A 13,902-nucleotide genomic window follows, 5' to 3' on the forward strand; every position below is an offset into this window, starting at 1 on the left:
ATGCCTACAGACACATAAACTTATCCGTATCTGTGTGAGGGTGAGTCTTACTGATTGTTTTCCTAAGTTTTTAAAAATCAACCTGAGTGAAATCTCCCCTTGGGCATATAACACATGGAAGGGTCTCATAGGTCAGATTGCGGTGGGGTGTCACATGGCCACCAGGACAGAGTCTTAGAGGCTCACTCTGCTACTGACGACCAGGTTTTAACGTGCTAGCATCTGCGATATAAAACATCTGGCTTCCGTGCCGAGACAGAAGCTGGACGGAGACTCTGAAGATGCTTTGAGGGTCAGAGGGTGTGGTGAGATCTAACCTCAGAAAAGGAGAAAACAAGGTTAAGGTTCAAATGGTGAGAAACACAAAACGGGAGAACACAAAGTGTAAAGTTGCTGTTTATCGATCTTGCTCTCTACCCTGGAGCTACCCTCTGCAGCTTCTTACACGAGTGGAGGGAGGGAGCGGGGGAGACACAGTCCGTACTTTCGTTTATTGAATGCAGCGTTCGCTGGTCACATTGCAACTCAATACAAACAGCCCAGCCTAGAGGAGGGCGTGGACTTTTGTTCTCATCAATGTAAACACAACATTAATATTGAAGATTCAAGAAAATGGGTAAAAAGTCCAGCGTCTCCTCAATCCTTGTAATGGTAAAGGTGCTTGCCTGCCCTCTGGACAGGTCCCAGAGGGAGCCCGAGGCTGTGACCTCCTCCCACCCGCAGCGAAGCAGCACAGAGTCGGAGGAACCCAACACATTCTTCCTCAAGGTCTCCAAAGGGACATGTGAATCTTCGGAATTGGGCATGTGTGAACTATTAAAGTTCTTCTGAAGGCCTGGGAGGTTCGTACCTTTCATGTGCACCGAAGCAGCCCCTTCAGAGCCCTTTCTTCAGGAAGCGGTCACTGCCAATAGAAAATGTGACTGGTTGTAGACGGGATGGTCTTCCTATTTCCACAGTCCCCGTCTTAGCCCCTGGATTCTGGAGAGTAGGGAATTCAAGGTCACGGGGGCCTCAGTGAGAATCCTGAAGAGGGCTGCCCATGTTTAAATACTGGCTGAAGACTCTTGTCCTCCTTGCTGGGCCACTGCTCATAAGGGGATGTTGGTTGACACAGCTGATTCTCTTTCAGAGACTTAAAAGATCAAGTTTTCAATTTTGGATTCCCAGACCAAAAACAAACAAACAAACAAACAAAATCCCCTCAAAGGAAAACAAATCAAAGCAAAACAAGAGCGACCTTGAGGATAAAGAACCAACCCACCCCACCTCCAGGTCCCACCAGGTATAATGTCCCCACTGGGTCTTTCCACATGGTTGGTTCAGATCATTGGATGGCCCCCACCTTGAATACACAGCTAGATTGCAGGACACAAAAGAAAGTTTCCTCTGGACAAAAAGACAGTTTTGCCTTTATTTTCTGGGATTGCTAACCCCCAGCACCCTGACTTCCCTTTCTTAAAAAGCAACAAGAACATCCCTAAAGACCAGCTCGGTTTTGTGGCTTTTTAGTAGGATAACCCCTTTGTTCCCTCTAACACCCCTGTGTCCCGTTCTTGAAGAGACTGTGTCGATGAGCTACTCTTCCACATTCTGGGAATGCCAGATTGTGGAGCAGAGAGGAGCTGGCTGGATCCTTGTCCCAGATCTCTGTAGTGTGGGCGGCTTTGTTGGGCCAAAGAGACAAATAAAAACAAACCAAAAAAGCATTGCTCAAATTTTGAGTTTGAAGGCTGGGCCCCAAATAGCAAAGTGGCTTTTCCCCTGCAGAATAGGTCTCTTCCTAGGGGTGGGTTTCCTGGTGCTAGCTGTTGTTCTCAGCCGTGAGATATTTGAGGGCGGCAAAGCCGTAGCGGCGGGACATGTCCTGCTGAAACTCTTCCTTCAGGGTTTTGAGACAGATGCGGTATTGCTTGTTGGACCGGAACTTGGTGATGTCAAAGCTGGGGGCGTGAGGCATGTGGATCATGTAGGCATTGGGCAGCACGATAAATTCATATTCCTGGAAGACAAGAGTAGTGTGAGAGCGCTTGCAAGAACCCTCCAGAATGCATGATGAATGCCCAAGTGCATGACCAAATGACAAAGTGACTGAATGAAGTGGGGAATGATGTCAGCAAGGAGGGTGGGGCCATGGAAAGCCTGCCATGCTGGAGAGGGACAGAGCAGGGCTGTTTCCCTGACTCTGGACAAACATCTTGGCTTCTCTATGCCTTAGTTTTCTCATCTATAAAGTAAAAGTAATAATACCTACCTTGAAAGATGACTAATAATGTGTGGATGATGCTGGGCAGAGCTCATGGCCCATGAAAGGTTCTTGATAAATGTGAGCACATGCCCACGTGGTTGTTCTAGAATGACATAAGCCACGAGAGACTCTGTTGCTCAATTAAATGATGTCTGTTTATGTGATTTCTCATAGGGCTTGATGAGGTGTGACAGACTAACATACTAGTACACAAGAGGGGACAAAAAAGGAATAACAAAAAAAAAAGATCCCAATGGAATCTCATAGATTCCATGAGCTTTCATGGAAAGCTCATTAGGAACAAAGCTCTTGCCTACCTATCCTTCTTACACGTCACATCGCCATACAGGGGCCTCCGCTTGGCAGAATACAGATAGAAACTCAGACCAAAAATAAAATGTCTCCAAACAGCCCAAATGGGTGACATAAATTTAGAACGTGTAACAAAGGAGAATCCGGTGCACCTTCACTCAGACTCTGTGTATTCTGGTTTTGGACATAATGTCTGATAGGCTTTGATCATCTAGTTTCCCGGCCCAGAACAGATCAGAATAAACTATGAGAGGGAAAATCAGAATGGAGAAAGGTAGGGGCGCTTGGTGGCTCAGTCGGTTAAGCGTCTGACTTCGGCTCAGATCATGATCTGTGGTTCACAAGTTCAAGCCCTGCTTCTGGCTCTGTACTGACAGCTTAGAGCCTGCAGCCTCCTTCGGATTCTGTGTCTCCCTCTCTCTCTGCCTCTCACTCTCTCTGTCTTTCTCTCTCAAAAATATATAAACATTAAAAAAAAATGGAGAAAGGCATCTGTTACAGATAGAAGAACACTGACCGCAGCAAGAAATGACAGGTGATGGTAAGGAGGAGTAAGAAAAATTCCTGAAAAGAAAATGCAAGAACTGTCAGAGCTTAGCTGTTGCGACATCTCCTACAGGGACAAAGAAGCTCACCGATCCCATTAGCCCCAGTAGGTGTGGCTGGATTACCTGTCAGGTATGACCTCATTATTTCCTTCAATCACTGGAAAGGGCAAAACTGGCTGTGCTATTGGCAAAAAAGGGAAATAAGCAAGAAATGCTCAAGAATCCCACCAAAATTGCCTAAAACAAACAAAGCCCAGGTTTTAGTGCTGGAAAAATTAATTTTATTTGAACCAGTTCACCTCACCACACTGCTGGATACAAAAATAGTACTTTTCTTTGGATACAAAAATAGTACTTATCTTTTTGTTCAGAAGCTGAGGCAGACTAAACATTTCTGTCTGTGAGTAGCACTAGACTACCTCCAAGTATCAATGACAAAATGAATACTATCAGTCATGCTTCTGTTGTTAAATATGGACACTAGTCTACAACCTTCCATCTACACAGGTGGTTTGCAACCCTAGATACTTATTAAAACCACTTGGGACTGCTCTCAAATATAACGAGCTGTTGGAAAACTCTCCAGGTGATTCTCAGGCCAGGCAGCACTGAGCATATCCAACCTTGCTTTTTTTTTTTTTATGAATTTGGTGCTCCTGTTGAGAAGTATGTGCACTGTGCTCCATGAACAGGTGCCTTGGAGAATAGACACAAAGAGAAAAAGGTGGAGTTGAGAGGCCCAGGAATCCTTCTCCTAACTTAACCAGATCAACTTTACTTTTGTTTGTTTAACACGGGGGCTGATGAACTGCAACATGTCCGGCTTGCTGCATGTTTTTATAAATAAAGTTTTATTGGAACACAGCCACACTCATTGGTTTAGATACTGCCTACCACTGAATGACAAAGGCAGAGTTAAGTAGTTGAGAAGGAGACCTGTAGGCCCCACAAAGCCCCCCAATTCAAAAAAAAAATTTAATGTTTATTTATTATTGAGAGACACAGCATGAGCATGGGAAGGGCAGAGAGAGGGGGAGACACAGAATCTGAAGCAGGCTTCAAGCTCTGAGCTGTCAGCACAGAGCCCGATGCGGGGCTTGAACTCACAAAATGTGAGATCATGACCCGAGCTGAAGTCGGACACTTAACCGACTGAGCCACCCAGGTGCCCCTAAAGTCCCCAAATTTTCTATCTGGTCCTTTGTGGAATAAGTTTGCAGACTCCTGGTTTAACCTGTTGGAATTCTACTGATTTCTTCTGAAGCAGGTGTTTAAATTTCTTTTTTTTTTTCAACGTTTATTTATTTTTGGGACAGAGAGAGACAGAGCATGAACGGGGGAGGGGCAGAGAGAGAGGGAGACACAGAATCGGAAACAGGCTCCAGGCTCTGAGCCATCAGCCCAGAGCCTGACGCGGGGCTCGAACTCACGGACCGCGAGATCGTGACCTGGCTGAAGTCGGACGCTTGAAGCAGGTGTTTAATAAGTATTATTGAATGAATGAAAGTGTTTCACAACTAAATACAGTCTAAAGACCATCACTTATAGTTATAACGTACAATAATGAGCTGTCCCTCAGCCTTAAGCCTTGTGTCACTCATATAGAACTCCTAAAATGCTTTGGGCCACTTATATGGCTCTAACGCTAAGTGACGATTTTTCATCCTCATCATTAAATTGGGTAAGGATGGGGGGTGGAATGTTTTGTCACAGGACACTCACACTTGCCTGGGTCCTGGTCAGGAATCGAACTCTCACCCAAATGTAGAGAAAGAAGGTTTGGAAATCAACAGCCCTAAGAATTAGCACTGCCATTTTCTCACTTCTGGTCCTAGGCCATGTGTTGTTCCCTCTTGGGCTCTGCTTTCTCACCTCCAAGGTCCCCTTTCAGCCCTGAAGTCTAGGCTGCTTCTTTCCTCACAGCCATGACAGTCCATTGTCTCACCTGTGCATCCAGTTCCATGATATGAGCCACCTTGTTCCATCCAAAGCCCACAAACCTCCGGTCATACTCAGGGCAGTCCCTTCTCACAACAACATATGGCTCGAAATCAGCTTCCCACTCAACACGGTAAGGCGTGGTGGCAGTCCGCCACTTGGCGAAGTTTGTGGGAGCATGGCCTTTTGTCCAGACATGGTACCTAGGTCACAGAGAGAAAAGCCATTGGGCAAAAGGAAGGAAGGAAAGGTTTATGCCGATACGGTCCTTGTGGGTTGCACTGTGTCCCCCCCAAAAGATGTTCAAGCTCTAACTTCCAGTACCTGTGAATGGGACCTATTTGGAAAGAGGGTCTTTGCAGATATATCAAGATGAGATCATGGTGGAATAGGGTGGGCTCTAATCCAACCACTGGTATCTTTATAAGAAGAGGCAAATGTGGACACTGAGACACACACTGGGAGGATGCCATGGACAGGTGGAGGCAGAGATGGAAGTGATGCTCCCACAAGCCAAGGGACATCAGAGTTGGCCAGCCTCCACCAGGAGCTGGAAAGAGGCAAGGAAGATTCTTCCCTAGAGCCTTTGGAGGAAGAATGAACCTGGCAACACCTTGACTTTGGATTTCTGGCTTCCACAACTACAAGAGAATAAACTTCTGCCGTGTTGGGCTACCCGCTTTGTACAATTTTGTTATGGCAGCCTTAGGAGACTAACCCAGTCTGTTATGTACATCTTTCACTAACGCCAAGACTCTCACAATGAAGGGGTCGGTGAATTTGTGTATCATTTATATGGAATGAACTGCAGGTGAGCGTGTGCTGGTTGATCCTACCAGAGAACACGGTGCCCCTGCCCTCGTACAACATTCTCCTCCCTGAGGCTGAACCTGTGACCGTGTCACTCCTGTGAGTATGTTACATCATATGGCAAAAGGGATCCTTGTAGAATCCTCATAGATGTAATTAAATTGACCAATCAGTTGACTTTGGACTAATTAAGAGGGGGATTCCTGGGGTGGGTCTGGCCAAATCATGTGAACTTTTAGATCTGAGTTTGGAAGAGAGTGAAGAGCCATGTGTGGGCTGCCTGTGGGGGCCACGTGGCAAAGAGCCAGCAGGGAAATGGTGACCGTGGCCTTCCAAGTGCAAGGAAAGGAAGTCCATGAGCCCAGAGTTCAGGAGAACTGTAGTCTTGCCCTCACTTTGATTTCAGCCCTGTGAGACCCTACTGAAAATCCAGACATTCCATGCCCCAATCTCTCACCCTCAGGGACTGTGAGGTAACAAATTTGTATTGTTTAAAGCTTCTAAATTTGTAGCAACTTGTTATACAGCAAATGAATACAACTATATAACAACAATCCTAACAAGCTAATAGTTATTAAGCACTTACTATATACCAGTTATATTGTAAATACTGTATCTATAGCTTTAAATTGGTATAACTTAATACCAAGTTACAAATAATAAGGATGGGCTGGGATTCAATCCTAGACAGACTGGCTCAAGGGCCAGGACCCTGAACCACTATGCTAGGTTATCTCTCTTCTATGTCATTCTTACCCACACTCTCTGGTCTATACACACAGCAGAGAGTCAATAATCAGACACTAAGTTGAATAACTAACTAATGAGTAACCTAAAAACCTGAGGGGTACCTAAGACAGAGGGCAGACAGTAGGGCAGGAATCTGCCTCTGGAGGCAGCAGACCTGGCCCAAGAGCAAGGGGTTAGGGACAAAGAACACGGTAGAAGATAAAATGAAAGTGAGACTGAAGGGTAGGACCGTAACATCTTAGGGAGCTACAGGGAGAACGGAGCTCATGGTCTGGGGGTTCCACCTCCACGCAGGGAGGGTCTAAAGCATGTGAGATTTTTTTTTTTAATGGGTATTTATTTTGGAGAGAGAGCGAGCAAGAGGGAGAGAGCACGCATGTGAGTGGGGCAGGGGCAGAGAGAGAGGGAGAGATCCGAAGCGGGCTTGGCGCTGAGAGCAGAGAGCCCAGTGCAGGGCTCGAACTCAGGAACCGTGAGATCATGATCTGAGCCAAAGTCAGATGCTCAACCGACTGAGCCACCCAGGCGCCCCTAAAGCGAGTGAGGTTTAAGTGAGAGTGGGTGGTCAGTGGAGCCCTGCTGGCAGGGGAGGCGGCCGCTTACTTATTCTGCTCCCTCCTGACGGAGGCTGGGCCTGCCCTGAAGCCTGAGGAACTCCCCAGTGCGTGGGCACTGGCCTTTCAGCAAGCTGTGTTGTGGGGCGACGTGGCCAGGCTGGCAGAGAGCAGGGACTTGAATCCTCAGCTCTACCAGTTCAGCAACTGCCACCTAAACCACAGTCACACAATGGGAAGAAAAATGAAAGGCTGAGTCACATCACCTTAACAGAGTGTGAAAAGCAGGGATACTGCGAGATGTCGGGATTAATCAAAAAAATCAGGCCGGGAAGGAGTTGATTTTCCATCTGTGAACTAGCCCAACAGGCAGCCTTGACATCTGAGACTTGCACAGAGCCGGCCCAGCACGACCGGTGGCCGTGAACATGCGCTAGGCTCAAGCATGGCACAGTGGGACCACCGCACCAGGGTTTAAAACCCACCTCCGCCACTTAGGAGCTGGGGACCTCGGTCAGCAAAGCATTTAAACGAGGCTTCACTTGCCTCTTGCATCCACTGGAGAAAAGAGTATCTATCTTGTTGGACTGCTCAGGAACTGAAATGAGAAAATGTTTATAAAGGGCTTGGCACATTGCTAGCACACAGCAGGCGTTCAATAAATGCTCCTTCCCTAGAGGCACTTTAACAAGGCGGCTGAAAACAATGGCTCTAGCGGCGCCTGGGTGGCTCAGTTGGTTGAGCGTCCGTCCGACTTCAGCTCAGGTCATGATCTCACGGTCCATGAGTTCGAGCCCCGCATCGGGCTCTGTGCTGACAGCTCAGAGCCTGAAGCCTGCTTCAGATTCTGTGTCTCCTTCTCTCTCTGCCCCTCCCCTGCTCATACTCTATCTCTCTCTCTCTCAAAAATAAATAAACATTAAAAAAAAGTGTAAAAAAACAAACAAACAAACAAAAAAAAACAATGGCCCTAGAGCCTCCCTGTCTGGGTTTGAATTCTGTCACTTAGCAGGTGCAGAAAACTTACTGAATTCCTCTGCTCCTTCATTTCTTTCTCTAGGTGAATTTATTAATAAATAATAATTAATATGATTCATTTCTTCCTATAGGTAAAACAGAGATGCTAATACCTACTTCATAGATTTCTGACAACTATGTGAATTCACATAAAGTATCCAGAGCAGTGCCTGATATGTAATAATTCCTCAAAAAATGAAAATATTCTCATTATTTCCCCTTGTTTGCCCTAACTGCAATGTCAATTCACAGTGGTCTTACTCCCAGGGATATCAATGCATTAATAGCCTTCTTATTTAGAATATAAACTCGTGGCCTACTGTATGAGAAAGAGGAAATGGGGGAGGGAGGCAGCTGGCTCAGTCCTCTACTCCTGGGTGGGAAGGCAGCTTTCCTTAGCTCAGCAGGAACACTGACAAGCATACTGAGTGGCTGGTCAGCACAGAACAGGGTGACATTACAGTTCACCTGCCATGAAAACACATCACAGCCTGAATACTCGCTCAAGGAACCTACCGTGAGTCCAGTAGACACTGGACTTCAAGGCTGTTCTCTGGGACCATCAGCACCAGGTAGCCTCCAAAGAAACAGAGATGAGAGAGGTTTCCTGGATATAGCATGTGGGATGCTACTTCTGAGAGATCTGGGGGCATTCTGCTTTGAGCAGTGGTACTTAGACTTGAGCTGAGTACCAGACTCACCTAGGAGACTATTTTTTTAACCAATCACTGGGTTCCACCCCCAGAGCCTCTGATCGGTTACATCTGGAATAGGGCTTGAGAGTTGGCACTTGGAAGTTTCCAGGGGATGCTGGATGCGACTTGTCCAAGGAGACTTGACAGGTCATCATTTGGAGGGAAGGTGACAAAAGCAATTTCTTGGAGGGAAGGTCTATAATTTAGCACTTGGCCTTGTGGCTTGTGAGCTGTTGGCCAGAGCAGCAATCACGGACGCGGCAGGCCAAACCTCAGCTCTCATGACCACAGACATGGCCTTGAAATGAGTTCTCAGATCACCTGGGGATGGGGATGGAAGGAAAGATGCCTTGGAAATGTACCAGGCGTGGAGCCATGAGGCTATGGCATCTGTAGGAAACTCAGACTGATTTTGGTCTCAGTGCCTCCATGTTTACCTTTATCTTCTGACACTGACTGGTGGGAACATTCAGGACCCAGTCCAATGGTATTAGACTTAAAAGCACTGGCTGTGCAGCTCCTAAGACCGGGTCTGAATTCAGGCTCTGCCACGTACTGGCGATGTGTCTTTGGGCAAGTTATTTAGTCTCTTAGAGTCTCCGTTTCTTTATCTGTAGAAGGGGAATAACAGTTATCTGCCTCATGGACTTGTTGTGAGGATTCCATGAGCTGATGACAGTGTCTGGCAGAAGTTATATATTCAAAACCTGGTAGTTGTTGTTATTTTTTCTCCAAGAAGAAAGAAGTCTTCGTTTTGGGGGGCAGGTATTAAACCAAGTGATTTCAGATCACTTTCCAGAATTCTGGATACAGGAAGAAGGTTGGGGTTCAAGTCCTGGCATGAGCAGGTCCCCTCCACTCCTCAGTTTATCTGTATAAAATGTGTAAAAGCATCATCTCCGAATTGTTGAATGAATAACCTATCTCATGAAGGTACTTTCCCAAAATAAAACTTGTTTGAGAAAGCCTTCTAGAAACTTCTAGTAACTTAGTAGTAGTATGGAAATTTAAGTTATTATTACAATCTTTTTTAAAAATTTATTTATTAAAATTTTTTTTTAATGTTTGTTTATTTTTGAAAGACAGAGCATGAGTGGGGGAGGGGCAGAGAGAGGCGGGGACAGAGGGTCTGAAGCAGGCTCCAGGCTCTGAGGTGTAAGAACAGAACCCGATGCAAAGCTTGAACCCATGAACCGTGAGATCATGACCTGAGCCAAAATTGGCCACTGAACTGACTGAGCCACCCAGGTGCCCCACTATTACAATCTTTTTGGTAAAATTCGGGTTGCCTAGAAATGTATGATTTTTCACTCCAAGGTGGCGTTGGCCATTCTTGCACTGTTCAAAGCAGAGGCTTCTCTGTAAAATCGGAGACGGGAGCAGTGGCTCTGTCTTCAGACTGTTCTGTCATGAGACCGGGGAGGACTCGTACTTCCCCCAAGGGCACTACACTTACTGTTTACACTTACAGCTTGTTTCTGGGAGTCGGAGCCCCTTCCCACCTGTGCAGGTGCACACGCTCCCTGGGCACTGTGGACAGGTGGCAGGGCAGCTCCCCTGCGATGCTCCTGAAGGATTTGGGGAACTTGGAAAGTCAGGCAAGTGAGAGGCTTGTTCAGACCTGTCACTTGGGCAACAGCAAAGTCAGTGGCCCCATCTGCTATATCTGACCCTGCAGTCACCTTGATGCCATTAGTTGTTGAAGCTACATGAGCCCATCCTGGGCCTGAGGACCTTGGAGACCAGACCACTCACAGAAAAAGGAAAAGGGGGAATAGGAGTCATCATGCTAACAGGACGAACCCATTTCCCAGATGAATGAAGTAACAAACAAACCAAAGAGAGGATTCAGAGAGAGGAGATGGGATCAAGTATAAGCTGAACTTCCTACCTGACGACCCGATCCTTCCATCTGGACACATGATGTCCACCACCCATGTGCAAAACAGAGCACATGGCATGTGGGAAGAGAAAGAATATTCCAAAGACCTAGCGGGGGCCAACGGTGCTTCTTCTGGCCTTTAAATGGTTTAAGGTAGCAACAAACTTCTGGGCCAGCAGCTCTGGTGCCTGGGTTTCCAAGAAGGTCCCGGACACCCCCAGGAGGGATGGCACTGAGGGCAACTCACCTGAATGTGAAGAGAGTCCCCATGTCCAGCATTGACAGCAACTCAGCTTTGGACTTGGGGAAAGACAGCCGGTAGCGCAGTGTCTCGAATGCAGGGACAATCATCGCTTTCTTGGTGCTGGCAAGGTCAAGCTGGATGATAGACTTCCTGAAAAGAGAGGGCAGGCAGAAACAGGGTCTCATGATACCAGGCAAAGGCCTTTCCCATGTGAGGACAGGGAGAGGGTTGGCACAAGGGGGTGGAGGACAGAAAGCCCAAGTCAAACTCTCAGTTTAAAGATGGGGAAACCGAGGCTTGGGGAGGCCAAGCAGCCAGTCCAATACCACTCAGGAGTCCAGAGAAGCAATGTCACCTCTGAGCCAAGTGCAGGAGGCAGGTCTCCAAGGACTCACGGGGGGTTGGAGCTCAGCCTGCAGGAGCCACTGCGCTGGCCGCACACTCCTGCTGTGCCACTGGCCACATGGCATCGTCAGACGTAAAGCTGATGACGTGATCACCAACCTGGGCATTTCTGGGTCGCCTCTCTTGGACTCCTCAACCCCTTGAATCCCCCAGACCCTGAACCTTTAAACTAGCCAGGCCTGCCCCTTGCAGCCAGCACCCAATACAATAGAGCTTTGGTATTCCATGCAAGGGTGGGACATTCTCCATCCTCTTACTCACTCCTACCTTTGACCCTGGCCTTCTGCTCGACTCCCCTGAGACCCAGCTCCTGCCCTTCTAAATTCGTCTGCCATTGCCTAGCTCTGTGGTCACCATTCTGAAGGGGAGAAGAGCAGGAGGTTTGTAATGGACACAGAAAGATGATGGGTCTTGTACAAGGCAAGTAATTTAGCTTCTTACTACCTCAGTTCCTCCTCCCTAAAACGGGGCAATGATCTCTCCCTCCTGGAGCTGTTGTGGAGGCTGAACGAGGTAATATAAATACAAATGCTGTTCGGTACACTTGGCACATGGCTGACTTGTAGCAACAAAAGGTCACTATTCTGCCACGACACCATCATTATTCCGGCTTTGGTCTTCCTATGAGCCCTTTTGGCCACAACTATGGTACTTCATTCTGGCTTCCTGTTCAGACCACTGACTCTCGGGTCTCAATGCCAGCAAGGGCTATTTGCTTATTATCTCTGAAGTCTTCCTTGGGGGAATCGAGGCACTGGAAGGCATTCTGCAAAATACTGGAAGCAGCAGTTCCATAGCAATACAACTTATCGCCGTATTGTTAAAGTCACTTCACTCGACACAACTTTGAGCCTATGCGTAAGCAGGGACTGGTCTGCAAAGGGAAATCATGCTACCATTTAGTAACTGTTAGCCCGGGCCAGCATGGGGCAAGAACAGAGCCACAGTTTGAGAAGGATGAGGCAGGGCTTGGTATCCATCCATGATGAGGTCAGAATAAGGACAGGTCTCAGAAGTTACCCTTGCTTAAGGGGTAGCACCAGTGTCCCCTTGAGTAGAGGTGGCTGAGAGATGGACCAGAAGGTCATTTTAGAATGCTCTGAATATCATTTGTAGTTCATTCTTTAGAATTAGGCTTGTGTTATGTTCACTATATACCAAATCATATATGGTCCCGATGGCACTATTTCTGGGGAGACTCATAGAGGGTGACACCAAGATAGAATCTGGGTGAGCTATATTTAGCCAGTTGGAGGACAAGTCTGAGTCAGACAGCTTTGGTTTGCGTTCCTCTCCTGCTTTGTGTCTCTGAACAATGACTTCATGGTTTCAAACACCAAAGATTCCCTCATCCACGGCCAAGCATTCTCTTCTATAGCAATCCTATATTAGACATCAGCAGAACTGAGGCTCGTCACCTTTCCTCCAGGAAAACTAGATACCTTATCTACTGGTTCTGGGTGTTGAGGATGGGACACATGGGTCTACAGAATTTCCCTGGACTCACCAGGTAGTAGAGCCCCGGCAACTACCAGGAAGGAGGGGTTGGGAGGTCCCCCCCTTCCAGCATGGATAGATAGTTGCTACTTATTGAACAATCACTGAGCACACCCACTATGTGCCAGGCACCACGCTAGGCACTGGGAGACACAGACTGAACAAAATAGGCCGCATCTTTCCTGCCTGGTATTTACATTCTTGTCTCAAATATCTCAGGATGCTAAAAACCCAAGATTGCATTTGCAGATAATTGTGTTAAGATAATTGGAAAAAGCGTGGGAGGCCAGTAGCTCTGAACCACAAAGGGATGGGCGAAGCGTGCATACACATCCACAACAGAGATCCAGGAATGCGTGTGTGTCTATCTCTATTACTTTTATAATCACAGTCACGGTGGCCACTTCTCAGGCTGCCTGCTCAAAGATGACTCCCCTTCTCGTCGTCCCTGTGTGGAGGAGCAGCTCCCAGAACACACGGGCAGGGCAGTGTTTAGAGGCAGACACTTGACTCAGGCTGAGCAAATCAGTTTCTCCCTCTTGGAAGTTTGAACGGAGATGCAGAAACTGAAAACCAAAGAGCTGACATGTACTAATGTCAGGCAGCACTCTAGAGGCTTCTGAACTTCGAAAAAGATTTTTTTTAACATCTTAATTTATTTTTGAGAGACAGAGAGCACAAGCAGGGGAGGGGCAGAGTGAACAGAACACAGAATCCGAAGCAGGCTCCAGGCTCTGAGCTGTCAGCACAGAACCTGATGTGGTACTCGAACTCACAAACCATGAAATCATGACCTGAGCCGAAGTCGGATGCTTAACTGAGCCACACAGGCGCCCCGAGGCTTCTGAACTTCTGCTGCAGAGGGGCCCAGAGCTGCCCAGGTTAATTATGGTCTCAGGTATTGGTTTTTCCAGATTCTACTTTGATTCCATAAGAAATACCACTCAACTAGTTTTTGTCTTGTTTTCCTTTGATTTCTTTTCATTTTTATTAAGCTGCCTA

At 47.2% G+C, this 13,902-nt stretch overlaps 1 protein-coding gene across 4 annotated transcripts in view; it reads right to left on the bottom strand.

Annotated features, from left to right (window-relative positions):
- Positions 1-472: 472 nt before the first annotated feature.
- The window catches only part of LARGE1 (LARGE xylosyl- and glucuronyltransferase 1), a 543,301-nt gene continuing 529,871 nt past the window's right edge, over positions 473-13,902 (bottom strand). For all 4 annotated transcript variants that reach the window (XM_045467269.1, XM_045467268.1, XM_045467270.1 and 1 more), the window contains 3 exons: positions 11,002-11,148; positions 5,054-5,249; positions 473-2,002 (listed from right to left, as the gene is read on the bottom strand). In XM_045467269.1, coding sequence (XP_045323225.1) covers positions 1,805-2,002; positions 5,054-5,249; positions 11,002-11,148 — 541 coding nt within the window. In that variant the 3' untranslated portion in view covers positions 473-1,804. The remainder of the gene's footprint in view (positions 2,003-5,053; positions 5,250-11,001; positions 11,149-13,902) is intronic.

The sequence above is a fragment of the Leopardus geoffroyi genome, chromosome B4 (assembly GCF_018350155.1).
Source record: "Leopardus geoffroyi isolate Oge1 chromosome B4, O.geoffroyi_Oge1_pat1.0, whole genome shotgun sequence".
Taxonomy (NCBI): domain Eukaryota; kingdom Metazoa; phylum Chordata; class Mammalia; order Carnivora; family Felidae; genus Leopardus; species Leopardus geoffroyi.